Source organism: Podarcis pityusensis (assembly GCF_964106645.2).
Source record: "Podarcis pityusensis genome assembly, chromosome: 4".
Lineage (NCBI taxonomy): Eukaryota > Metazoa > Chordata > Lepidosauria > Squamata > Lacertidae > Podarcis > Podarcis pityusensis.
Genome location: NC_138027.1, coordinates 64,489,283 through 64,516,423, shown reverse-complemented (window position 1 = coordinate 64,516,423; position 27,141 = coordinate 64,489,283). Strand labels below are relative to the sequence as shown.

At 43.0% G+C, this 27,141-nt stretch overlaps 1 protein-coding gene and 1 long non-coding RNA gene across 2 annotated transcripts in view; one reads left to right on the top strand and one right to left on the bottom strand.

Moving 5' to 3' along the window:
* Positions 1 to 11,350: 11,350 nt before the first annotated feature.
* On the bottom strand, positions 11,351 to 16,765 carry LOC308475024. Its single transcript, XR_013985094.1, has 3 exons — positions 16,737 to 16,765; positions 14,874 to 14,915; positions 11,351 to 11,700 (listed from the first exon to the last, which is right to left on the bottom strand). It is a non-coding gene; the product is annotated as an uncharacterized lncRNA (long non-coding RNA).
* A 1,884-nt stretch (positions 16,766 to 18,649) lies between these two features.
* The window catches only part of PTCHD1 (patched domain containing 1), a gene marked incomplete at its 5' end in the record, with an annotated part of 52,623 nt that continues 44,131 nt past the window's right edge, over positions 18,650 to 27,141 (top strand). Inside the window, one exon of the mRNA XM_081001595.1 lies at positions 18,650 to 19,078. Within this exon, the coding sequence (XP_080857721.1) occupies positions 18,650 to 19,078 (429 nt within the window). The remainder of the gene's footprint in view (positions 19,079 to 27,141) is intronic.

The following is a 27,141-nucleotide window of genomic DNA, read 5'->3' as shown; positions in this document are numbered from 1 at the left end:
TTGGATATGTGTTTCAACTACAGTCTAGAAAGAATTGTACTTTTCTTGAAGGCATGACGCCTCTATTTTAGATTAATTAGTCTCTCTAAATATACGAGCAGCTGTTTGATACAAATTCATGCCCTTGACAAAATATTTGCAGTTATCACTTTCTATAAACCCCTTTCCTTCAGCTTTCTCTCTCTTTCTCTCTCCTATTTAACTCTATTTAATTAACATCAGCCAGAATGGGCCTGCCTTCGAGGCGAACCTGTTATGTTATCTCGTCTGCTCCTTTCCTGCCTTTCAAAATATAGCATGAAAGCTCTAAATTGACTTGTCTTTTTGGATTAGCTGTTACTTTTCAGTACATTGGGACCATTTAGGCACATGTCGGAGTAGGGAAAAGCACATACCACAAGCCTCTTGTTTGTTTATTGTTATTTCCATGAGTTTTCTTTAATTTGTTTTATTGCTATTCATAATGTTGAAAATTCAGGAAAATGCCCTTTTGACACAAATCATTATGAATCTGTTAGCAGTTCGGTGCAAATGGCCAACTCACATGCAAAATGGTTTGAGATGCCGACAAGAAAGACAAGAAATAATATGAAGAGGGAAATACAGCTTCAGGGGTAAATCCATATTAATATGATGATAAAAGCTGGAGCCTAAGGAGCTCTGAATGCATTTACTCTCTTTTTTTGTCCTTGGCTGTTTTGCATAAGGCTAACTGCTGTGTTTACACCTGATTTACTGCAAGCCTACTTTGTCACTAGGTCTCAGGGGCAACTGTCAGAGCAAGAATTCTTACGCCGTGTTCCAACGATCAGCCTAGCAGCTAGCAAAGCTCACTCTATCCCTACAAATGGGAGGCATGTCCACAAAGTAGCTCCTGGGCCAAGGAACATAAGAAGCTGCAAGTCAAGGCCACCGGCCCATCTACTTGGCATGGCAGTGACTCTCTAGGTTTGCAGACAAGGTGTCTTTCTCTGCCCTACCTTGAACACTGTAGCAGAGTGAGCCTGGGAATTCTGGGTTTGTATTCAACATAGTGGTAAAATTTACATTTCATCAGGGCAAGGATTTCTCCCTGCACCAGGGCACATTCTCCCCCTCTTCTAGTCCTGCCCACCCCTTAAATCTGTTAACCTTCCAGGACAGATTTGGGAATGTCCTCCCTGTGGAGGGAGGAGAGGAAGTGGTGCTGGCCACTATTCAGGAAAGATGTGCCATTGCGTCGGCTAGGATTGGGTGTAAGGGTGAGAAGGAATGAAAGTGTTCATGCCATCCTTTTCTAACTTTTCAAAGATCCATAAGAAGATCAGCTCACATTTTGAGAACCCTGAGACTTTGTAAGTAATTATCAGGGTACCAGAAGCTTCTTTCTATATTGACACGGTGGCAGATGCATAAAAGCCACTAAAAAATAATCCACACGTAAGCCCAAGTGTGCTTTCTATGCCGGCATGTTAGCAAATGTAATCACTTGCGTCCAGTGCACTGAAGTCCCATTACAATGGTCTGCTTCTGGTCTGCTTTTCCAATCCGCCTGTGTTAGTGGTGCAATCAAAGGATCTCCAATCCAATTTTAGCATGGTTGCTGTCAGAGAAGCAGCTAATGGACTGTCTCGGAGACAGACCGTGAAACTGCATTTCTCACCACCTAGGGCATTCTTTGCCAACAAACACACACCACACAACTGTATTCCATAACAGATAAGTCACAGCTACTTTCCCTTAGTAATCACCCTGAATCATTAAAGAGCTGCCAATGAATGACTACCAGCGGTACCCAATAAAAAAGCAGGTGCTGGCTGTCTTTTTATATACTTATTTAAATGGAAAAAGGGAGAAACCACAGTGGGTCAGCTAAGATTTTGTATATTACAGGCCAGCTGCAGGATGGAAAGCCTTTTTCAGAAGATCATCTTTATTTTAGTGTGTGAGGCGGGGGTGGAGAGTGACAGGAGGTATTTCATTTCTCCCACCCAAATAAAAGGTTGCAAGTCTAATTTTTAATTTGCCTGTTGCTGGGTTGGGGTTGCAGGGGAGGCATGGAAGACCCAGATAAACTCAAACTGTGAAAACAGGACTGCTAACACCAGTGTAAAGGGAGCCTGTGATTCGGGTAGCCTTATGTCCTATGTGGTGGAAACAGCTCTCTCTGTGAGGGGGCTTGTATTGGAAGAGATGTCCAGTCCTAGTCCTAGTCTACTTCTAAAATAATTAAAGATGAGAATGGTGAGCAGGAGGGGCCTTGAAGTGGCCCAGGTTACATCTGGATAGCATTCTGAACAGGCATACAGGTCCCCAAGCCAGAGGCTTACCTAACACAATGTGATACACTATATGTCTGTTAAAAATATGGTGTGTTCCTTCTGAGGGCTTTTCAGTGCAGGTGTCCATCCAGTTGACAGAGACTGACCTGCTGGGAGCCTGAAGGCCCTGCCCTGCCTCTCTCCACCTGGCTTGGGGCGAGGCCTAACAGGCCCCATAAAGGACTGTTGCCGCTGCCGCTATTGCTGGGCAGAGAGGGCCCCGTTTTTTGTTTTGTTTTAAAATTGCGGTTGTTTTTTTTTTACCTATGTCATTTTAAACTGTGATATTAATGCTCTATTCTTAGTGTTAGATTTTGATTTATGTGGAAATTGTTTTCCATTTGGTTGTGTACTTTTTGATGTGTTTTATTTATTGTTTATGACTTCTGTTATGTTTGTAATTATGTAAATCTTGTCATGTTGGAAGCCGCCTTGAGCATCGTTTTAACTATGGAAAGGTGGCATACAAATAAAATGATGATGATGATGATGATAGAAAGTGTGTGAGGCCTAACACAGTCATTAAGCCAGGGATAGGAAACCTCAGGCCTGGAGGGCCAAATACGTAACTTCCAGTATGAAGTGAACCCAAACCAGGACACCATCTTCTGTGGCTGCACTCCCATGTGAGTCATGTGACCTGCACAAGAGCATGGCCCCCAAAAATATTTTTATTATTATTATTTATTGAGTTTATATACCGCCCTATAGCTGGAAGTCTCAGGGCGGTTCACAGAAAGGATCGCTTGGGAGACAGCAATCTTGTGCAGAACCCCAAAAACATGTGTTTTTGGGTGCCATGCCCGAAAAAGTGCAGCCCAAAATTATGCAAGGCTGCGGCAGCCATTTTGACTTTTGTCCTCTTGTGAGAAAAAAATGAGATATCCCTTTTTTTCCCAGGGTGGTTGCAAATGCAGCCCTCCCAATCTCTCTATCTCAGAGCTCTCCCCAGTAGCCCTGCTTCACACAGAGAGTATTTTAGTCTGCCTGGAATATGCCCTTGAACTCTGATAATGGGCCCCTCCACACTGGTGTTTTACTGCAGATGTATTTTGCAACATGTTCTTGACCCAGTAATAGTGCATTAGTGGTGGATTCATTCTCCTTGGGTTTGTTCTGAGATGCTTCCCCAGTGATACCACATTATTGCTACCCAGAGGGGCTATAGCACAACAAAATTGGAACAAAAATAAACCAGAGGATTGGGGTGGTTAAAAAAAGAAATTGTAGGAATTCATCTGGAAGTTATGGTATATACACTGAATGGAAATGAAACAGAATGATGCCCCAAAAGCTTCTGCAGGCTCAGGTTTGCATGTGACCACCCTGATAGCATCACGAGCACAAGTCACCATGAATGTGCAACAGAAAGGACATCTGGAAGGGCCCACGGTCTCTTGCCTGTCTGTCTGGAGGATAGAGTGTGAGTGTGTGTAGAAACTAGCTTTCGATACAAATATGAGATTTACATCATTATTCCGCCCATTTTTGCCCCCAGCAGCATGTGTCCCTAGAAAGGTGTCCTGGAAAGGAATGCAGCCCTCTCATCAGAGCCAGCCAGCAAGGCCAACTAAGTTAGAGTCTCGAATGGTGTATGATCCCAAAGAACTTGTATTAGGAGCAGATGGCAAAACAAGGGTGGGAAAATACAAAACTAAAGTGATGAGCAGGGGCTAGATTCTTCTCTTATAGGACCTTCATAAATGTATAGTGGGTACATTTTTGATGAACATTTGTTTGCAGACAGCACTTTCTTCTCAGAACCTCAGCTTTCCACCCAAAAAATTTCTCTAGCCATCGTGACATCAGCTGTAAAGATTAAAAAATGTGATGCCATTGTGCCTGAAAGGTTGAGAAACAAGGTAAATGGAAAGATAACTTGATTATCTTGATTCTAAATCCAATAATTTCTAACATGATCTCAGAAGCCTACTTCTGAACACGCAGAAAGATTGATTCGAGACATGTCAGTACTGCACCATCTTTTGGATGACTGTCAGGAAAACACATTCAACCCTGGAATAGGTGGAGTAAAAGAATGCAGCACATTAAACGCTGCAGTTTCCCTGCATTCATCCACCATGCTCATACTATGTATGGTATGCATCCCCATACAGAGGCTTGATTTCACTGTTTAGGTATCAGCATCTGCATGCAGGAATGGAGATATGCTTAAATAGCAAATTTCTGGAAAATGAAATGCCCACACAATACATGGTAACGTTTTCAAGCTTCAGAAGTCAAAAAGTAGTACAACAAACCAATGGAGGTGTGAAAGGATGAGTAAAATCCACTGGGCACATGCAAATTTTATGCCAACTGCATTTCACTCATGGAAAAGTGCCAATGTTCTCAGTTTGGGACATACTCTTCCAACTTTGCAGTAAAGATCAATGTTAAGTTTCAGACATCCATATTGTCTTCCTTCCAAAATATCATTCTAGAAAGAACATCTGTGATTGAAGCCACAAGGGAGCATGGGAATTTCCACAGTAACAAGAAACTTCTAGTTAGCATTTGCAGAACTATATCTGAGGACAAATCCTTTCCTTATCATAGGTACTTGCCCTTCACCGCTGCACTTCTAAATGTGAACATAATTGCTTTGTTTCAGAGTGCGAAGTACGAACTGGAATTTCCTGACTGAACAGCGGGTAGCCCAGGACACTTGCTGGTGGCCCAAGATTGATTTGTGCTCCCCCCATTCATGAAACAATAGAGAAGTAGAGGAAAAGGAGTCTTTGGTTACTTTTACTTATTGGGTTATTTCCAACAAAAACATTGTACTCGTGCAAGAACTTCCACTTGTGCAATGAAACCACCTTCACCTTTTCTCTCCCCACCCTGCTCCAATTCTGCTGTAGAGTGTTGGGAGAACCCCTGGAACAGATTGGGGGTAAGGAGACAGAGGGGAAGTTGTACAAGCGGAAGTCCGGGCATGAGTGGTATGGTATGGTTTGGTTGCATACATCTGTCTATAACCGTAACCCTTCCACCCAAAGGATCCCATTTCATTAAAAAACAACATATCAAACAATGCTTAGAAACCTGTATAAAACCCAAACACACCACTGTATTTTTAATCAGCATTGAAAACTTCTTAAAAATCCCATTTTGCTTTTGGGTGTTTTAACGGTACTGTGTTTTCTTCATAATTTTATGCATTGCCGTTATTTTAAAGGTACTTAATATTGCTTTATGTTATTGTTTTAATGACTTGATATCTTATCACTGTCATTTTCCTGAATGCTTTGTAAGCTGCCTTAGGAGGGGAAGCACCCTAAAGGTGGATTCTAATACATATATAAAATAAATCCAGAAACTAAAAATCAGGATAATTATCCCATGCTAAAAAAACCAGCATTTACTGCATCAAATGCAGCCCTTTTAAAAATAAAAGAAAGATAAAAATGAAAATCTATGGTGTTTGCACATATTTATAATAGTCACTCACCTCAGGAGTGCCACAAGATCACAAATGAGTGCTGAAACAACTGAGTGATAACCTGCCTATTGAGGCATGATCCACTTCACAAAGAGGTATGAGAGCCCTTGTTCCATTTTATGTGTTAATTGCATGCTGAATAAGACAAAAAGGTGTGAATGCTCCACATTCATCATCCATGGGTGTTAACTTTATAGCTTTTGCTCTGCTATCAGCATTTCAATTGCCTTTTAAAAACACTGGTCTGGAACCTCTTCTACCTCAGAAAAACCTCAAACAAAACAAAACCCTTCACGTAGCCTAGCTGAGCAAAAAAGTTTGGAGGGGGGTGGTCTGGTATGGCCACATAAGTTTTGTCTATATGATTATAGACTTGAGTTTCCTCACAGAAAAGAAAAGATGGGGTATAAATAAATATATTATCATCGTAATAGAGAGATATTCCAAGAGGGCCATCTCTGCTTCACCTGCCAATATGCATGGTAATATGCATGTAAGTGTGGGAAAATCAAATGCAGATCCTTGATCAGCTTTTGCTTTGCTTTATTTATTTTTGTATATATTCAACAGATTTATATGCTGCCTTCCTTCCCACTAAGAAAAACTAGTCCCAAGCAGCTAACAATATCACTGTTGTTGTTGGCTATGAAGCTTGTTGGGTGACCCTCAGTGACCCTAATCAACCTCCTAAAACTAGAAGAAGAAGAGTTTGGATTTGATATCTCGCTTTATCACTACCTGAAGGAGTCTCAAAGCGGCCAACAATCTCCTTTTCCTTCCTCCCCCACAACAAACACTCTGTGAGGTGAGTGGGGCTGAGAGACTTCAGAGAAGTGTGAGTAGCCCAAGATCACCCAGCAGCTGCATGTGGAGGAGTGGAGACGCGAACCCAGTTCCCCAGATTACGAGACTACCGCTCTTAACCACTGCACCACACTGGCTCTCAGTGGAGAATAGAGCAAGTTAATCTCACTGATGCTGCTTTGAGGGAGGGCAAGGTCCTTGTGTCACAAGCACAGGCAAAGGACTGCACTCCTCACTTGGGTCAGTTCACAAGGTGCAATTTGCTAACAATGGTGCTGTCAGGGGAGGATTTTAGCGCGGAAGTCCAAGGCCCCACTCAGCAGAATGAGGAGGGCCCTCAAGCCCAGCAGGGACAGCTCAACACATATGTGCAACACTATATAAAGTAGGCTTGGAAAACCTTGGGCCTTCAAGATATTGATGAACTACAACTCCCATCATCCCCGGTTATTGGTTATTTCCTTGGGCTGATAGGAGCTATATTTTATCTGGAACATCATGGCCAAAGATTCCCCACACCTGCTCTAAAGAGTCTCACCACTGCTCCAGTAAGACCACTGAGTCCAGAATCTAAATATTTCCCAACTACTTACAGGTAAGTAGCCGTGTTGGTCTGCCGCAGTCGAAACAAAATAAAATATTCCTTCCAGTAGCACCTTAGAGACCAGCTAAGTTTGTTATTGGTATGAGTTTTCGTGTGCATGTATCTGAAGAAGTATGCATGCACACAAAAGCTCATACCAATAGCAAACTTAGTTGGTTTCTAAGGTGCTACTGGAAGGAATTTTTTTATTTCCTAACTGATCCACTATTCACTACTGTCAGGGCTGGTTCAGCTGCAGGTCAACATGGAGACTCAGAGACGAGCTGTAAAGTTGATTCTTTATTCAAGGAAACAGAATACAAGCAGAGAAACCACGGCGAGACTGGCTCCTGTAAAACTGTTGCCAGAACTGACCATCTGGGCCTTCCACTTCCCTCTAAGTTTCCTCTCCATCCGGCTGTTTTCCCTGCAATCTTAAACTCCACCAGGGCAGGGTGAGGGCTGCACTATCTGTGCTTTTTGTTCTGCTACGTGTAAAAATCTCTCAGCCCTTGGAAACAAGTGGAAAGGGGAGCTGAACACAGCAGAACTGGCAGGCTCCTGTGAATCTGTTACAGCTTCAGCCCCCACACCTTCTCCTCAGCTTCCTCTTCCGCTCATTCAAGCCTGTTGCTTGTTTGGCATCCAACCATACTGCTTGCCCTTCAATCTCTGACCAGTCTTCTGTGTCCCACGCCAGTCCCCTGGTTCCAAGCCTTCCTCTTCCGAGGCTTCCCTAGGGAGTCCTCCAGCAGGAGCCTCCCACCATTCCTCATCGTCCCTAAAGCTCAAACCAGTTTTTCAATTGCGATAAAGTAGAAATCTGGCCCTACCAACTGGCCTAATATCCACAAAAAGGTTTATCAAACTGGAGTGCCTGGCCCTACTTGAATGTGTGCCAAGTTTACAAAATGGAAGGTAGTCATAGGCGTTTTGTCTGAGCAGACAATGCTTTCTAGTCAGAAACAGAAAAAAGGCAGACGTGGTGTATTTTCTGCAGGCTGCTGCATTGTACAGTCTAACCTTTTCTCTGATCTCTTAGCAATCCTGATGGAAGTTGAAGAGACAGGGGAATTTCAATGCCCAAAAAACTTCTCAACAGTCCTGAGTTCTCAAAAGTATTCAACTTCTTTAACTAGAGCTGAACTAAAATTTCTCAGGTGGCTTTTTTTTCCTGAGAAAAATTGTGAAGTTCTTCTTTTGCTCATCGCCCCCAGAAAAATAAAGGTACTTTGCAGAAATTTCTCCAAATATTTTCCATCACTTTTTGTGGCAGCTGCCATTTTCTCCTGCATAACGCCCTAGAACAATGCTAAATCTGGCACGTTGCAAAATGGTGGCCAAGCTGCCCACAGAGTTGCTGCTGTCGCTGCTGCATGTAGCAGAAAAATGAAATAAAACTTGGGACGGGGGAGGAGAGGAAATGAAAGAGGTTGTGCTACTAATGCTGCTGCTGGTAAGCCCCACCCTCAAGAAACTGATGGATAAATTGTTCTTCAGCAAAATGGTCCCCTCGGTTTCTCTTCCCACATATAAGGGGCATTTTCAAGAGGCCATTTTTGCACAGCCCAGCCATAACATTATTCTCTTCAAGGTATGCATCACCACACTTACTTATCTACACTTCCTTATTGTGTTACTTCTCCTAATACTATGGGGGTAGGGTATTTTGTTGCTGCTGTTGTTATGTTCTGTATTTTGTGTTTTTATACTGTAAACTGCCCTGTGATCTTTGGATGAAAGGCAGTGTATAAATAAATAAAATCAATTAATTAATTAATATAAAAAAACACCAAGAGCTATGTCACTCAAGCCATTCCCATAAGGGAAAAAGTAACATAAGAAGGCCTTATAAGCAATTCAACTCACATGCCTGGATTCCTGTCTTTTCAACACCAAGGGAAGACCTTTTTATTTTCCCAGGCCTTTTAATTATATGTTTTTAGTGCAATTAAGATATGACCACTAATTGCTTTTCTCCCTTACTGGTTTTTAATATTGATCTTGCTAGTCTGTTTTTCTGCTGATCTTGTGCTGCTTTTATGCTGCTTTCTAGGTTTTCTGTTATTTGCATTGTGATAGTTTTAATAAGATTGGATTGCATTTCTGTATCTTATTGATCATTTTAAATCACCCAGAAGACTTGGTTGAAGAACAGTCTAGAAATGAAATAATATAAATTAAATAACATCTGGTGATGCTTCACTTGTGGTGAAATCATTTCAGCTTCCCTTATTTTGCATTATTTACTGCTTGCTTTCCATCCTTTACCACGTTTCATATTGTCAGACTTCTTCTTCCCATTCCCCTCATCTCACTGCACTGCCATCTCTGCATGTTCTTAATTAGGTTTGTAAGGTCTCTAGGAACAGGAGATGTCATTATGTGTTTTGTAAAACATTGTGTGCATCTGCTAAGCAATACAATGAATAAGTAATAGGAATCTTTTTCTTTCTTTCTGGAAGTTAAAAACTCCATTGCCATTTAAAGACTTTCTGTTTATTAACCACCTTGCTTTTAAGTAATTTATTAAATCAGTTAAATTTAAATATATTCTCCAAATCTGAGTACCTTTCTTGGTATCTGCTACTTGTTATATGAAGGACCTGGCAGGGACAAGATTTGACAGGTAACAAGAAGTAACATTGACACAATGGAACCAAGTTTGAGGAAGTTCATATTAATGATACTTTCTGTTTCCTGTTACTGCCATTACGTCCCCGGGTTACTTATAGGACTCAAGACCCCACAGATAAACCATGAACAGGCTAGCTATTTTGTTGCAAAATGTAAAGTAGATTTTCCCTCATATATTTTCTTTCCCTAGCCCACCTCATAAGACTAGTTCACAAAGGAAGGAACTAGATTTTTCTCCCTCAGGCACTGAGTCTCTTGCCTGTGCAGTTGGCAAGTGCCATGCATCAAACACCTGTAAGCCTCCTACAAGATCCCACCACATGCAGAAAAAGAAGGGCAGATCCATTGACCTGCTATGTGCATACCTAGACATGGGCAAAGAAGGAATCCTGTAGAATTATCCACACAGGAGTTTTGCTTCCTCGCGGGCAACATGCTAAGCACAATGAAGACAAACAAGTCTCTTTCTATGATTCTTTTTGTATACATGCTATCCTCATCTTAATACAAGGGTTCACACTGAAGCAGTACTGGATTTAGGATGGTGCTTGTGGATTTCCCACACAGTGTGCTGAGCCGAGGAGTTGCAAAATTGAGAAGATCCATAATTGAGAAGATAGATTTGGGGGCACCAACTTTTGGTCTTGCACAGGCTGCCATATAACAATAGATCACAGTGGTACCTCGGGTTACAGATGCTTCAGGTTACAGACTCCGCTTACCCAGAAATAGTACCTCGGGTTAAGAACGTTGCCCCAGGATGAGAACAAAAATTGCGCATGGGTGATGCGGTGGCAGCAGGAGGCCCCATTAGCCTAAGTTGTACCTCAGGTTAAGAACAGTTTCAGGTTAAGAACGGACCTCCAGAACAAATTAAGTTCTTAACCCGAGGTACCACTGTACCAAAGTCCGTGCCTTGTGATTTGCAGCAGTTGGTATACAGAGGGATACTCCCTTCTACAGCAGAGGTAGAAGATAGCCATCATGACCATCATTGATAGCCTTATCCTCTATGACAGCCTTATGCTAGTTGGATGATTCTGAACCCTGTTTGTACATAGGAATGTGTTAGGAGGACAGATCGTGACAGAGGTCTCAGGTTCAAGTCCTACTGTCTGTCTGGCACAAACAGCAGATGATGGTAAAGACCTTTGCTTCAGAACCCAGAGAGCTGCTGCCAGCAGAGCAGACAATATTGGGCTAGATCAGAGTTTCCCAAACTTGGGTCTCTAGCTGTTTTGGGACTACTGGTCCTGCTAGCAAGGGATGATGGGAGTTGTAGTCCAAAAACAGCTGAAGACCCAAGTTTGGGAAACTGGGGCTAGATCAGGGGTAGGCAACCTAAGGTCCGGGGGCCGGATGCGGCCCAATCGCCTTCTCAATCCGGCCCAAACGGTCCGGGAATCAGCATGTTTTTACATGAGTAGAATGTGTGCTTTTATTTAAAATGCATCTCTGGGTTATTTGTGGGGCATAGGAATTCTTTCATCCCCCCCCCCAAAAAAAATATAGTCTGTCGCACCACATGGTCTGAGGGATGGTGGACTGGCCCATGGCTGAAAAAGGTTGTTGACTCCTGGGCTAGATGGACTACTAGTCTGACCTTCACGTTAACTGCTAGCCAAAACCTTTAGTTTATTGAATTCATTGGAACGACAACTGGAGCAATTGCTTTTGTTCCTAAAAACATAGCAATTACCCTCAAACCTAGTCATATGCGCTATGTTAATTAACAGCTGCATATTCAGCAACATGTCATTTTTATTTAAGCACAATATTAATTTAACCCATAAACTGTATAGAGTGACAAATGCTAAATGCATTCTAAGACAATGATCCTGCCACTTGCATTTCTGAAAAGGAAAACAAAGACATATACCCTTGACTCCTGTGACTGCATCTTTCCACATCTTGCTCATTAGTATCCAAGCCTGTGAATGTTAATTGGAAATTTATTGAGAGGAATTAGCATATTGATACAGTGGTAATGAGAATTAACTATGAATTAATTATGAAAATTGATACACTGAGGTTATCTAACGCTGAACATCAGAACCTGGCAATTGAGAAACTGATTGGCTATTAGACCTCTGTTCAATAGGTGCAAAGAATCGTCTAATGAGGAAACAATTTTTTTTTCCATACCGGAGCAAAAGCTGTGCCACTCAAATCACTGGATATTTTGTGAATGGCTTTAATGGGCACTGGATCTGACATGCAATATGTTGCGCTTTAATTTGCTGAGACAAATCTATGTTAGCGTACTTGGTAATAATAATGGTTTCATTTGTTTACAACAGTGGCTCTCAGTGTCGTATTGTTGGAAGAACCCTGGGGAAGGAATGACAGATGGATCCACCATGTCCATAGGAACAATTATGGAACAGACCTGCTGCCGTCTCTCCATTTTTCCTCCCTTACCTGTCTCCATAAAAGCTTTGTTTTCTTTATTTTCTATTATTCCCTCTCCTGTCTCCTCACCCCCCACATCCTATTCTCCTTCTTGTCATATATCCTTAGTGAAGTAATCTTTCCTTATTATAGGCCCCGCGGAATTCAAATCTCTATATGCTTTCTAAGGCGCATCACCCATTGAACTCAATGGGACTTATTTCCAAGTAAACATGCAGGAGAACAAATGCTTTCTGCCGTGTCTCCCAACACATTTTGAACAACCACGGTTAGCTATACGTGCTTCATACGTTCTAGTGCTTTGCTGATATAATATTCTGTGGAGTGAGTCTCTGAAGCATGCGACTCTTAAGATGTGATTACATTAGCACACTTTGCCTTTCCCAGAGATGATAAAAGTGAAGTACAATAAAGGGGTTGGAGCCCAATCATGCTAATGATACATTCACACAACCATTTCAGCACACCCAGGTTGTCATTCAGCACACACAGAGGTGGTCATGTGATGGTTCAGGAAACCATACAGAAACTGGATTCGGTCAGCGTTATCAATCATGCTTCTTTGGACTTTTGTATTTTTTATTCAAATCATTTCACAGAACACATGGGTCAGCCCTCTAAAATGTACCAAATTCCTTCTCTATGATTCGTAATGATGCTGTGTTTGTTTATAAGAGTCAATACTTATAACTTAAACATTGGGTTTTTGATGGTGTGCTGATCTCATCTTAGTTTATGCACGAACAGATTGGATAATGGGCAAGTTCATTCCACATGTTCCCTGAAATACATATTCTGCTGGTCATGCGCTCCGCAACCATATGTGAGTACATGTGTATGGCCTCTTTACTTGGCCATCAGACATATCTGCAGAGAGTAGGGCTTGCCAGTATCAATGTGTGAAGTTAGAATGTACCAACACACACACACACACACACACACACAGCATTCACTGTGCTCTGTCTCCACTAATATGCACAATTTTCTCTTAATATACACATTTTTGTAACTTGTTTAGGTTGGAGAACTGCATTACAAAATTTGGAGAACTGCGAATTTTCAAGGACAGCTGTCTTAGGGGGCATGTATTGTTTCTCAAATTGTAAATAAAGTAGGTTCATGTTACAATGTGAACCGAACTGAATTTCTCTTCATTCTCCATCGCTTGTCAGGTCCAAAGGTTTCATTCTTCCAACAAAAAGACTTGCATCTGTCAGAAGAATGAAACCTTTGGATCCAAATTATTATTAGACAAACTAAGGAGTGTGAAATTTGTAACTGAAACTGTCAAAGTTTACTTATATAGTATCATTGGTACACAAAATGTTTCCCTGAGACAAGCAAAACGGATTAACCTGGGGAAAGGGAAGAATGTAAAAGTAACAGGCACTTAAGACTGTTTTCATGAAATGTATTCATTTATGATACTGATACTTTTGATACTGATACTTCCACTTTTATTAAGAATAAGGGGGCTTACAATTCAGAAAGGTACAAATTAACAATAAAACAAGAATAAAATGATATCAAATGTTTAAAAAACCCAAAAACCTGCAAATGTAGAAATGCAGTCAAATTTTCATTAAGAGCAACATACTTGCAGGGTCTACTGGAATAAAAAAAAAATTTTGCTGCCTGTCAAAAAGTAAGAAGAAAGGGGGCTGGTACACCTCTCATGGGACTGTTCTAAAGTCTGGTGCCACAGTAAAAAAAAAAAAAAGATTATGCATCCTAAGAAAAGAAAGGCCTAATGCCACCTTTGCCAACCAGATGCCTTCCGGATATTATGAACTACAATACCCATCAGCCCCAGTCAGCACTTTGCTGGCTGTGTGTCATAGGAATTGTAGTCCAAAACATCTAGAGGGCACCAGGTTGGTGAAGACTAGGCTAGTGGAAGAAATAGAGAAAGATAGCTAATCTTATTTTTTTTATTTATTATTTTTTAAATGTGTGCTACAAGTTAGATTCCACAAATGAGACAGTGGCACTCTAGTGTCACATAGGCTGTCTTCAATGAAAGCATCTTACAAATATTATAATTATCGTATATTAGTATATTCCTATTTTATTTGTATGTATATTAAACTGAAATCTCCATTGCTATTTTCTGTGCAGTTTTCATACTTCTGAGTTTCAAGTTAATTTTCTTACTTTAGCCTTATCTTATATTTATCAAATCTAAATTAATCTATTTCTCGTCAGTTATTTGAATACTGATAATTCTGCTAGTTAACTTTTTCAAATTCATCTTCAATTCTTATATCATGCTCTTTGAGCTTTCTGACTGATAACTAGAGCTACCAGCTACATCCATCATTTGCAAGCAAGCAATCTGGAGATATATCTGAAATTAACAGAAATCTCTAAAATATTTAATTACTTTGAAAGATCTTCCATACAAAAGTCTTTATATTTCCTTAAGTAAAAAAAATAGCAATCCTATAAAGCCATGGAGCCTATTTAAAAATTATTTACTAATGAAATCCATTATGTTCTCAGAGTACAATAATTGAATTCTGTGGGATTTATTCCCTATTAAGTATATTTAAGATTGTACCTAAGATACAAGAGCTTAATTTTAAGATTAAACCTTATTTGACATATTAGCCCACAGAAAGTGTGTACACACCCACACACACACACACACACACAAATACAGATATAGTCCAATAAATATTGGATGACATACCCCAAGACTGGAACACTTCTACACATGTGGTGATCCTGTTCCCTATAAGACAATTGTGGAATTTAGTATTTGCTGAAATTGATAAAATATTATGACAAAATGTGCCTGCACGTTTGGTCATGCTCCACTAGATCAACAAGACAGCTTGAACAAAGACTTTATTTTTTTTAGTTGTTCACTAATAACAGCAATGGGGTCATGAAGAGTCGGACAAGACTGAACGACAACAACAATAACAGCAAACAAAGAGGCAACTAAATCCCAGTATTGCCATGTAGAAATTGCCATGATGGAAAACATGAAAGAAGTGAAGCTAATCCAGAAATATTGTATGTTATCTGGCCTCCTTTCCTAAGTTATATGTCAAGTATGAGCAGACTTTAGGCTTGCAGGATATACTCTATTTCTTTTAGTAGAACCCAGAAGTTCAACAACAAGAACCAGGTACCGGTACTAAAGGGCAGAACTACATACTGAGAGGAATCACTGATGCTAGTGGGGTTTAGCTGATGCATCAAAGCTTAGAAGTATCAGGCAGTTGTGAAGGCCCCAATCACTCAGGAGATTGTGTAGGGAAAGCCTGCTGTTTGTTCCTTCCCACCTCTGTGCCATGCACAGCAACAGCCACACCTCCGTCTCTCAGTCGGATGGCAAAGTGTTGCAAGGTAGTGGGTGCTCAGGTGTCCACAAAAGTGGTTGGTTGCAAGGAACACTTGCCATTGTTTCTGGTCGCTCACTTGATCTCTGACTCTCAGAGGTGCAACAGGTTGGGTATGCCCAGGACACAGAGGGGAGGAGTGCAGGAATCCAAGCAGGGAGAGTTGGCTGCTTGTGCCAGAAGGTGCCACCTCTTATTCTTCTCACTTGTGTGCCCCCCTCCAGAAGGTGCCACGGTAAGAATTTGGGAAAGGGCCACAGCTGAGCAGGCCTGCTGCTCAGATCACCCCCAGTTTCACTGTCTCTTTCTCTCAATGTAGAAAAAGGCTGGAAGACCTAAAGGAGCAGTCATTACAAGGAGCGGCTGTCATGGCTTCTGACATATACCACGCCCTCCCCTCTTTCTGAGGAGAATCTGCTTGCTCATTCACTCTTTGCCATGGAGACCTGAGCCCAGCGAGTGAGCAGGTAGAGTGGACAGAAGCAGTGATGACCACTCCTAGACATGCTAGGCTCAAACCCTACTGCCCAGAGGGAGGACCTTGAATGAACAGCTGCATCTGTCCACTTGCGCATCCGACTTCTCCCAATCCTAGGATTTGGGCCCAATCCTAACTGCTGCACCACCCAGAGAAAAGAAAATGGGCACAGCTGGATGACAGCAAATTAACACTTCTGAGCAAAGTGCCACAGGGAGGTAGGGTGGAAATGTTTTAGAAATATACAAGAGCCACTTCTTTGGCTGCCTTCTTTCCCTTGTGGGGAGGACTGGGCCAACCCAAAGCCCACCAAAGGCATATTGCTAAGGGTTCCCTTTAACCTGAAATTGAGCACAAGATTCAATATCTGGGGTTAAGCCCAGTTCCCCATTTCAATCCCAGATGCATCTAGATTGGACTGGGAATGGGAATATGAATCTGAATCCCTGGAGCGCTGCTGCCAGTCAGTGCAGACAGCACTAAGTGAGATGGACCAATGGCCTTGCTTGGTCTATAAGGCAACTCCCTATGCTCCTGTGGGGAGAACTGGCTTTCAGTGAAACTCGATGGCCTTTCCCCCACATCCTTTCCTGGCAGAGCTGCCCTTTCGCCACCGCTTCTCGCCCCGCCCCTTGTTTGGGGGCATTTCTACTCATCCCAGTGACCCCACGGTTCCTTCTCCCTGGCTGGACTCCAGAGGGCCGAGTTGCTCCTTCCGCCCACCTACCCAGGCGCGCGCGCCCGCGCAGGCGCTCCTCGACCCCGCGAACTGGCCCGCCTCGTCGCGCCCCCTTCGAAGGAGAGGGGGAGTCTGAGACAAGCTCCGGGCAAAGGGTTAAGGGCACCGGCTTCGCGGCGGCTTCACGTTCTTAATGGGCATGTGCGCAGCACTCGCACATGCCCATTTAGGCTGGAGACTGGGCAGTTTCTGCTCTCGCACAGAGAAGAGCGTCGAAGCAGCAACGCGCGGAGAGAGAGAGGCAGGCAGAGTCGGCGAGAGGGAAAAGGAGCCAGAGAGAGGGGAGCGGGGACGCCAGCGAAGAGGGAGCTGGAGGAATTGCCCAGACGTCTGTGGCTCCTGGCACCGGGAAGCGGCGAATCCCTTCGCTATGCGCTGACAAAGAGAGAAGAGGCGGCAGCTTGACACCAATGAAATACACAAAACTGTATCTCTGCGCTGATCCGGGTCGCGAAGCCATGAGGGAGCCGTTCGCCCCGGCGGGGAGCAGCCCTCTCCCGAGCGCGCTTCTTCGGGGACTCCTCCAGAGGTGAGCCGGGAAACTTTGCCATGCGCCACGTCGCTCCCAGCTCCGCGCCCGGCTCCCCTCGTTCCCTGAGGCGGCTGGGCAGCTCTTTCGCTCGGGCGGCACAAGCCGGCGGCGCCGACATGGATCTGACCTGAAGTAGCCTCGGGTCGCCAACAAAGCAAAACAAAAACCAAGTGGGGGATCCGGTCCTCGGAACAGAAAACCCCGAGGCGGGCACGAAGAAGGCAGGGAGCCACCCACCTCCCTGTGTGTTAAGATGAGGATTCGTCCCTGGTGATTCGCAGTCGGCGATCGAGACTTCCAGCTAAGTTACCTATAAAGGTTCTTTTAAATTAGTATTATTATTTAAAGAAAACCCTCCCATCTGGCTTGTGTTTCATGCAACCCTCGGATCCTTGAGTCGGGTGAGAGAGCCAGCGAAGATGGGGGCGAGGAAGCGCTGCTTCGCCTAGCCGCCTGCTCCGAGCCACCTGGGCATTGGCTAGTCATTTGTTCAAGCTCAACAACTGTCATGAAAAAGCCGCGGAGGAAACTGCCCCTCAACTCGCTCGCAAGTGGCGGCACCACCAGCAGCAGCAGCGTGTGCTTTGAAACGGCGAGTTTCTCCCCCTGGGGCTTTTGGACTGAGGAAGAGGCGAGTCTCTTTCCTGTCATCGTTTAGAGACGCGGGTGGGGGAGGAAACCCATTCATTCAGTTCTGCAGGTGTGTAATCAGCCGGAGCCCCACGATCTCCTGTGGATCTACAACCGAGCAGGAGCAGCAGCAGCAGCAACAAATCCCAACACCTCCCAAAGGATCAGGTGTCGAGGGCTTCTGCGTGCGAAATTTTTATTATTATTTTTAATATATATATATCTCCCTCCCCCATCCCTGCCCCCCACCATTCTCTCTTCAAGCCGGGGAGCGGGAGCTCCACTGAGATTAGTCAGCAAGTGTGTCAAACCCCCACTTCAATCTACACACACACACACACACACACACCCCTCTCCTGGACCAACAAACAAAAACACCCCCTCCAAAAAAAGAGGCACCCACCCACTTGGCTGGGCAGAAAGCGCAACCACCCTCCAGAGAAACAAAGAGGTGTTGCCACCCATCCGATTTGGGTCTCCTTCCTTTCCCCCCCACCCCCTTCTGGGTGTTGCTTCCTCGGCGCCGTTGCCCTTTTCCCTGGAGAGTCTTTGTTGCTGTTTAAAGTCAGACAATGAGGCGCCGGGAAACTCCCCTCGGCAGCCTCCTGGACGGAGGCGAGCAGCTCTAGCGCCCGCCGTGCGCGGAGAGGCTGGCGGGGAGCGAGAGGCAGAGTTGCCTGCCCCTTTCCGCCCGGAGGGGCAGCTGCTGCCGCCGCCGCCTGCCTGCCTGGGCTCCCCGATGGTTTTGTCTGGGCTCTGGCAGAGCCTCCGATCCCGTCGCGCGCGCCTCGCCCTCCTGCGCTGCTTCTGCACTAGGATGTTGCGGCAGGTCTTGCACAGGGGGCTGAGAACGTCTTTCGCCAGACTCGGCCACTTCATCGCCAGCCACCCGGTCTTCTTCGCCTCCGCGCCCGTCCTCATCTCCATCTTGCTGGGCGCCAGCTTCAGCAGGTACCAGATCGAAGAGAGTGTCGAGCACCTGCAGGCGCCCAAGCACAGCCTGGCCAAGATCGAGAGGAACCTGGTCAACAGCCTCTTCCCCGTCAATCGGTCCAAGCACCGGCTCTACTCCGACCTGCATACTCCGGGCAGGTACGGAAGGGTCATCATCACCTCCTTCGTGAAGGCGAACATGCTGGACCAACACCACACCGAGCTGATCTTAAAGGTAATGCCCGAGCGTGTGTGTGTGTGTGTGTGTGTGTGTGTAGTGGAGGGGAGAGAGGCAGAGATGAATCGCCCCTCTCTCCTGCATCCCCACTCCTTGAATCGTGGTAGATTTGCTTCTAAATGTGAACAGATGTGTCTGCATCATATATTTATCTACGCGGCTGTGTCTCTCTGGGTAACTGTTCCTTGCCCTGAGAATGCAGCTGCCAAGTCACAGCCCTGCAACAGTTGGGTTGACTCCTGGTTGCAGAACAGAGTAGAGATTTCCTCTCATCTTGGGAGGTGGTGAGGAGCAGAGGAGGTGGTGGGGTGTGTGTGGAAGATTTTGTGAATGAAGGAATGACACTTTAAAAACATTCTGCCTGTATTATACACGGATTGTCCCCACCACCACCTCTTTCCCCCCTCTCTTGTTTCTATTGTGCAAGTTGAGGCAATGGCAGTTAGTTTTGCTGATCTGCAGTTGAACCTAAACTTCAAAATTGATTTAAGGGGATTTGTAAAAGTCGACCGGTTGTGGGCTGCTCTGGACTTAATTCCTATAGAACAAATTTAAAAAAAAAACCACAACCTTAGTATTGTAACAGCTCTTGCAAGTTTGTCAAAGCCAGGTGTTGTTTTGTTTGAAATCTATTTCTTTTATGGCATTTCACATGCTATTTTCACACACAGTTTCAAAATCAAAGGAAAGGGCATGTTGTTTAAATGGCGTCACTCTATAGATGTTTGCTATGTAGTATAATGCATGTTATTTCATTAGGTTTTACCTTCCTGGGTATAAGCGGTCCCACCTATTTCAGTAGTCTGTCGTAATTTGTCAGGAATAATTTCCGTGTCTGTATTACAATATATACTCCAATCATTTTGAGTACAGGCTTAGAATAAAAACGTGAGAAAGAGCTGCAGGTGAGTGGAAAGAAGAACAATATGATGAAGGGGAGGAAAACAAATTTCTGAAACATGGAGAATTGTTTTAGAGGTGTGGCTATGACTAGCCCCGTACACGCTTTTCAGCATTAAACAACTGCACTGCATGTTTCCCTTGCCTCTTTTGGGAATTGCCAGACAGTGATTTTCTGGAAACAAAAAAAATGTTGACAGGTCTTCAGAAGACACTGCAAAGTAATCTTAAATGTTTTGACCTTTAGAGTCTCTCTCCTCAACTGAGAAAATGCATATTCATAGAGATAGTCTTGCAAGTTCCACCAAACCATATGCTAAGCATTCCATGATAGAATAGAATCAGTAATACCAGCATTTATCTCACATTTAATTATTTGTATTTGAATATTGATATACTGGCCCAGAAATATCAAAAAGGTGATGTAGTTTGTGTCTTCCCATAGAAAATTTCCTGGCAAATAAGGAAACCATAGGGATGTCAATCCCTATTCCTTTATTCTCCCTGAGATACATTCTGTTATAAGTAGGCATAGGATTAGCATAGATGTTCTCCTGGTTTGCTAGCTCTAGAAAAGAGACACAAATGACTCTGAATCTTTTCCAAAACCCTTTTATGCACAACATTATCTACCAGTGCAACTTAGAACTGATAGTTATGTCAGAAAGATTGATAATTATATCAGTGTTCGGTTCAATCTAATTTATAATCAGACTTTGGCCACTGAATGTTTATTGTTCATTAATGAGATGGTGGTAAACCACACACCACAGTCACTTTTGACACCATGGACTTTTGCAGTTAGCTAGAAATCATTAGGCATGCCAAATGTTCTCTGTTATTGAATAGTTGCCATCTATACATTGTGCAATGACCTCTGTTTTAACCGCTTCTCTTTGGGACTGGTGCCATGTTCAGGTGAATGTGTGGTTGAGCCCTTGAAGGATCCTGGGAAGTTGGGTTTAAGCAATGAGAGACAGGACACGAAATTCTTGACATGTTGTGGTCATGTGGCGTTGAATTATTGAGCAGCAAAAGGAGGTAACAGGTAGAGGATTATAGGAACTTAAGCTGTAATCCTAAACCTACTTTCTAGGGAGTAAGCCCCATTGGCTACAGTGGGATTTGCTTTAAAGCAAACGTACATTGGGTCTCACTGCACGTCATCTGGTTCCCATAAATGTTCCACCTTGTAGCTAAATTAAGAACTGTAGAATTGGAAGGGACTCCGAGGTTCATCTAGTCCAGCCCCCTGCAATGCAGGAATCTCAACACGCAGTCTCCCATCCAGTTTTAAACCATGCTGGACCCTGCTTAGCTTTGCAAATGTTTTGGCAGTTTTATTAGATGTTTCATTGACTACCTAATAGGCAAAAGTATGACCGGGAGCTAATGGCTATAAGATTATTGAACGTATTGTTTTGTCTTTCTTCAATCTATGTCTTCTGTCTGTCTAGAAACGTTCTGTCCCCCTATTTTCCTTTCTCCTTTTTTCTCTGAAAGATGGCCATGGCACTACTGGTGCAACCCATCAATCAAAATTATTATCTCGCCATCTTAGGAAGATCTCATGTTTGGAAAAGTCATCCCCACTTCTATAAGCAATATGAGGAAGGGTCAGGGTGGAACAACTGCTTCTCATGCAGAAGATTCCAGGTAGGGCTAAGAAGGACATTCTGGAGAACCACTGCCAGTCAATACTGATCTACATGGACCTGAGATCTAACTTAGTATAAGGCAGCTTCTTATGTTTGCTCCTAAGGACTAGATGGAGAATTAATAATGTTTTGATACAAAGCAGTTGTGTCTATCAATATGAGTATCCAGGAGTTGAGAGGCTGTTGATTGTTTGATTTGAGCACTGTTTCCTGTGGGTGGCTAATGGTCTTGGGACATAAGGGCAGGGCTATTTTTACAATAATGAGTCACCCTTAGAAGAGAAAGGGGAAAAAAATCCATGGAGATCAAACCAAGATCAGCGAGATTATATCATGGAAGAGAGGGCTATCAAAGGCTACCAGCCATGACAGCTCTGCTCTGCCAATACACTTGAAGGCAGCAATGCTTCTGAATACCAGTTTCTGGAAGCCACAGGAGGGGGAGAGGGTTTTTGTGCTCAAATCCTGCTTGCTGGCTTCCCACAGGCATCTGGTCAGCCACTGTGAGAACAGGATGCTGGACTAGATGGGCTATTGGCCTGATCCAGCAGGCTCTTCCCATGTTCTTATCAGCAACTGAAGGCTCTCCTAGCTTAAGATGGACCTCACATCTGCAGCTCATTCTCCACTGACAAGTAAATTTTAGCATGCCACACTCTCTGAATTGCTTGCTCATATTAGCAACTCTGAAATGAAGATGCTCTTTATATCTCAGACCCAGTTTGGACACTGCTGATTTCTGCCTTTCTTTTTAACCAGGATTTCTAAACAAACTCCTCATTCGCTGCTAAAAGATAAAATAAAATAGGATTGCAGTGTATTTATTTTTCCCCACTTTGGTTAACCATGTCTGTTTTAAAATTTCAATATAACCATAGAGCCAAGCTCCAGACTTCCACTTGCAAGTATATTTGGGCTGCTGTTAACAGCTACTGCTTTGCAACTGGTTTCTATTTTTTGACAGGCAAAATGATGAGGAAAGACACCAGTGTTCTTTCCCAAATCTAGCAAGTTCCCTCGTTCCTGACAGAAGTCATCTACTAACTGAGAGGGGATTTTAAATGAGAAAACACAATCCTGTGTATGTCCCACCATGTTCATTGGAGTTTACTCCTTAGTAAGTTTGTTTAGGATTGCAGCTTAAGCTGATACTGTCTTAACATAAAAAAAAGAAACTCCCTGGACTTGGGTATAGTAATTTCCCATTGGCACTGGACTTTTGTCAAATATTTAGTGGCACTGAAAGCTGATAAAATGAAAACAGGAAAGCGAGACCTGTATGTTTCTACTCATTCACGAGTCCCATTGAGTTCAGTGAAACTTATTCCTAGATAAGTATGTATAGAATTGCAGCCTAAAATGTTTGTTTTATTTCAGGGCGCCTAGAAAATTAGTGCCTTTATCTTAGCCTAAAGAGATATTCTGGATAATGACAAAAAACAGTGAAGTTATCTAAGGGGACCAAAAGAGGCACATTAAACCTTAGCTGTATACCTGTGTTTCTCATTGACAGTCCTCATTGACAATCCTGAAAATGCTTAGCAAAGCTGCCGTAGTGTATCTAGAGCAGGGCTAGGGAGCCCAGGACCCTCCAGATGTTGTTGAACTGCAATTTGCATCATCACTGAATATTGGTCATGCTGGCTGGGGCTGCTGCATTTGCTGGGCCCCCATCTTTGATGCAGATCAACAAGACACTTATTAACCAGTCATTTTCTGCTGGGACAGGTGACTATTGCATCATTTAGTCTTCTGAGAGTCTAGTGGGAGTATCTGTTTAGGATTAGGGTGATTTCTTGCTTGACTGGAGGCTAGTACAATTCATGAAGGGCAAGGAGCCAAGATTGAAGTCTACATATGGGAAGATAATTTCTTTCATGTAGGTTTATAATGTAAAAGATGGTGAAGTCACACTTGCACACTACATGAGTTTCTCCCAATAAGAGTAAGAAACATTTGGTATTTGACATTTGAAAATAGCCTGAAGCACACAAAAAGCAGGGGAATTATGCTTGCACAAAATCCCTACATGAATATGGTCCATTGGCTTGCCAGATCTTATAGAGGCATCTCTCCTACAATCTAGCTTGGAAGGCAAATCACAGGGCCTATATATCTACCTCAAAGAGCTAGGGCTGATATTGAAAGGTTGTGAAGAACAAACTATTAAATGTGGCCTTTTCTTCTGACAATTAAAAGCTTCCCTTACTTCCACTAGTACCACACATTTCCTTTGACTTCTTTATTTTAAAAAGCACCTTTGTTGAGGTTTTCACACATTTAAATTATCTCCTTTTAAACCAACTAATCCATAAATCAGCTAAAATATTTTAAACAGTAAGTAACAGATTAAAACTTTAAAATAGTTTCTAAATGCATACATTTCAACAGGATGCTACAAAACTGGTTTTGAGCTCAATTGGATATAATGGCACTATATTCCAGCTTTTCATGAAAAACGCATTCACCTGTCCTGTCAGAATTGGGAGGCAAACCATTATACATTTTTGGTTCAGGACCCATTACGAAGTCCTTTTTTTTATTATTTGGTTCCACTTCAGTTCAGTACAGGGTGATATGGCAAACTGACCTAGCGAGTTCCATTCCAGTTCTAGTTCATATAATTGTGCTACCAATCTTAATCCTAATCTTAATCTAAGATGGCTAAACATACCAGAAAGAAATGCCTACAGTACATACAGAAAGTTGTAATGTAAAAAGGAGAGAGAGGGAGGACTGGGGTTGATCTGGGGTTATATTACATGACATTAAAATATATAATTTGATGACAATTTAAAAAAAAAACAACAAACAAACTTGCACACATACCATTCATCTCCATTCAGCAAACTTTCCCCCAGTACCTTAGATGTACTTTAGGGTAGTCACATATACATTGCCAAAAAGAGGACACAGATCTCCATATGACAATTTGTATGTACCAATGCAAAATTGGAAATCTGCTAAACAGAAATACAATACATCCCACCATAGTAGGGGAGGCCTGTGACCAGATGACCTCTGCACCTGCTCTCCTATTTAGGCATCACACCAAACCAGAATGGCTTATCTGCTTTAATGTTCTGTTTTGCTCAGTGCTCTCATCTCCTGGTGCAACAGCCTCCCTACACGTATATAAATAATGGTTGTCAATTCAGACATGAAGCCAAATAAAGGGAAGGGCTGCAGATCAATGGCAAAGCATCTGCTTTGCATTCAGAATGTCTCAGGTTCAATCTTTGGCATCTCCAGGAATGTTACCTCTCTGAAACCCAAGTGAGCTGTTGCCAATTAGCATAGACTCGAACTAGATAGACCAGCAGTATGGGTGGTACCAGGCGGGGGCAGTGAGGCACACGCCCCCACAAGAAAAAACCTTTTGCCCCCCATTGCTGGACTCTGATTAGCATCTACTGTTATTTTTCTTTCAGAGATGCTAACATGTGTGACATAACTTGCCCATCATGAAATATACTTTGCCCCATCTGTGCCGCCCTCCCTCCAAAAAAACCTTTTTTCTGGTGCCATCACTGGCCAGCAGTATAATATAGCCTGCTATATTCCTATGTTTCAGGAAGCTTCGTTATGGTTTAGTAACTGCAGTGATGTCCCAGCTGGAAAACCGGTTTGCAACTGAACAGCTACCATGCTGACAGAAATCGTTCAATGCTTCGCATACACATAACACCCATGGGCTCACCCTGGTTTACACACCTACCTTTATGACTTTCCATAAATTCTGCCCAGGTCCTAATGGGCAGCAGGAATATGTGCACCATGACATAACTGGGAAAATCTCTTGCATCTGATGCAGGAGCTGTGCTTCCCCGCTCAAAGTGCTATCCTAGGCTGAGCTGGCACCACCATGAGGCAAAGTGAGGCAGCCCTCTGGAGCTTTCCTCCACCCACCTCCCCTTCTGGAGGATAAAGCAGTCTGTGTGCGCACCACACAGACTGTTATGCACTCCTAAGCTAACCTGCTACTGCCCTTGAGTATTGTGGAGGATGCTGTCCCATTATAGCAGAATTGAACTCTATTTCAGCTGCCAGTCCACTCAGCTTCTATATGTGGAATGGGGGATGGTACCATCTTGCCCTTTGCTTCAGACAGCAAAATTTCTTGGCCTGGCACTGAACCTAGGCAATTAGCTATGATTACCTGCTTAAGTGAAAAAATATGTAAATAAGCTATGGTATTTTTTTCCAGAAGACAACCCCTGCTATATACATATGTAAAATACCCTATAAATGCAAAAGGAAATATTATCCATACCTTATACCATGCTAAAATAAAATCAATGTTGATGGAATCCTTTCAGTATCCTGTCTCATGAGCTGGCTTTGCAACTCCCAGTGTAGATTTTATCAACTCTTGACATTCTGAAATCATGTATCATTCCCTAGAAATCACGCTAGAGTTAGAAATCATGAGAGTGGAATATCTTCTTGGCCTATTGCCTAAGATCAAGTGTAGAAAATCATGAGATTGAACAGGTTGCACTGAGATTTGGGAAAGGGTATCATCAATATAATGATGACCAAGCTCTTTTTCTTCTTTTCAGCAGAACCAAGTCAGGTGGTAAGGCCCTAAATAGGTGCCTGATGCCACTGACAGATCAGGCAATGGACTACAGCGGACTGGGTTCACTGAAGATCAATTGAGATGAGACAGAGATATTGAGGGTGGGAGCCCTAATTTATATTGGGAGTCAGTGAATACTTTGTTCTGAATGGAGTTAAACACCTTCCTGAAGGATCAGGTGTGAAACATAATGTTTCTGCTCTTGTCATGCTTTGTCTTGAAATCAAGAATGCTAGAAAATTATTTTTTTGTTTCAATGAAAAATCTGATTCCCCAAGCTAAGGCATTAAGTGTAATATCATTGTGGAATGAGCCATAAACATCTCAGAACTGCAAAGCATCTTTTTTGTAAGAAAGAATTATATATGGGCCACTGGTTTCATTAAAACAGCTTTTGGTGAGAAATGAGACCTTATCTCATGGCATTTTCACCATGGAAGTATGGTCAACATTTTTGGATAACTGTAGTCCATATTTAAGTACTAGATGGACAGCTGAAAAGATATAGCCTGTCCTTGAAGTAGAAGGTTTCCTTTTTTCTCTTTGCTGTAAAATAGAACTGCTGGGGCACAAAATGCCCCTCATCCTATCCAGATGTGGAAATGGTAAATCACAAAGAAAGCCCAGTTATGGTGCAAATGGATCACCCTGTAAATATAAAATCTGAGTGATACTGAATTGGATGGCAACTAGTGGCAAGTGTTTTCCTGCCTTTTTAGTAATGTATAAATATTTTAGCCTCAGAAACCATAGGATAGATATGGTGAGACAATCATCAGATGGTGGAGCACCATTAACAAAGAGATAAGTTTCTGACTCACCCAGACGGCTGTGTCAACCCACCCTTGCAGTCCTATAAATGTGTTTAGGATAGTGATGCTTCTTTCACACTCAATTGACATAAATAAATTGCATTGCAC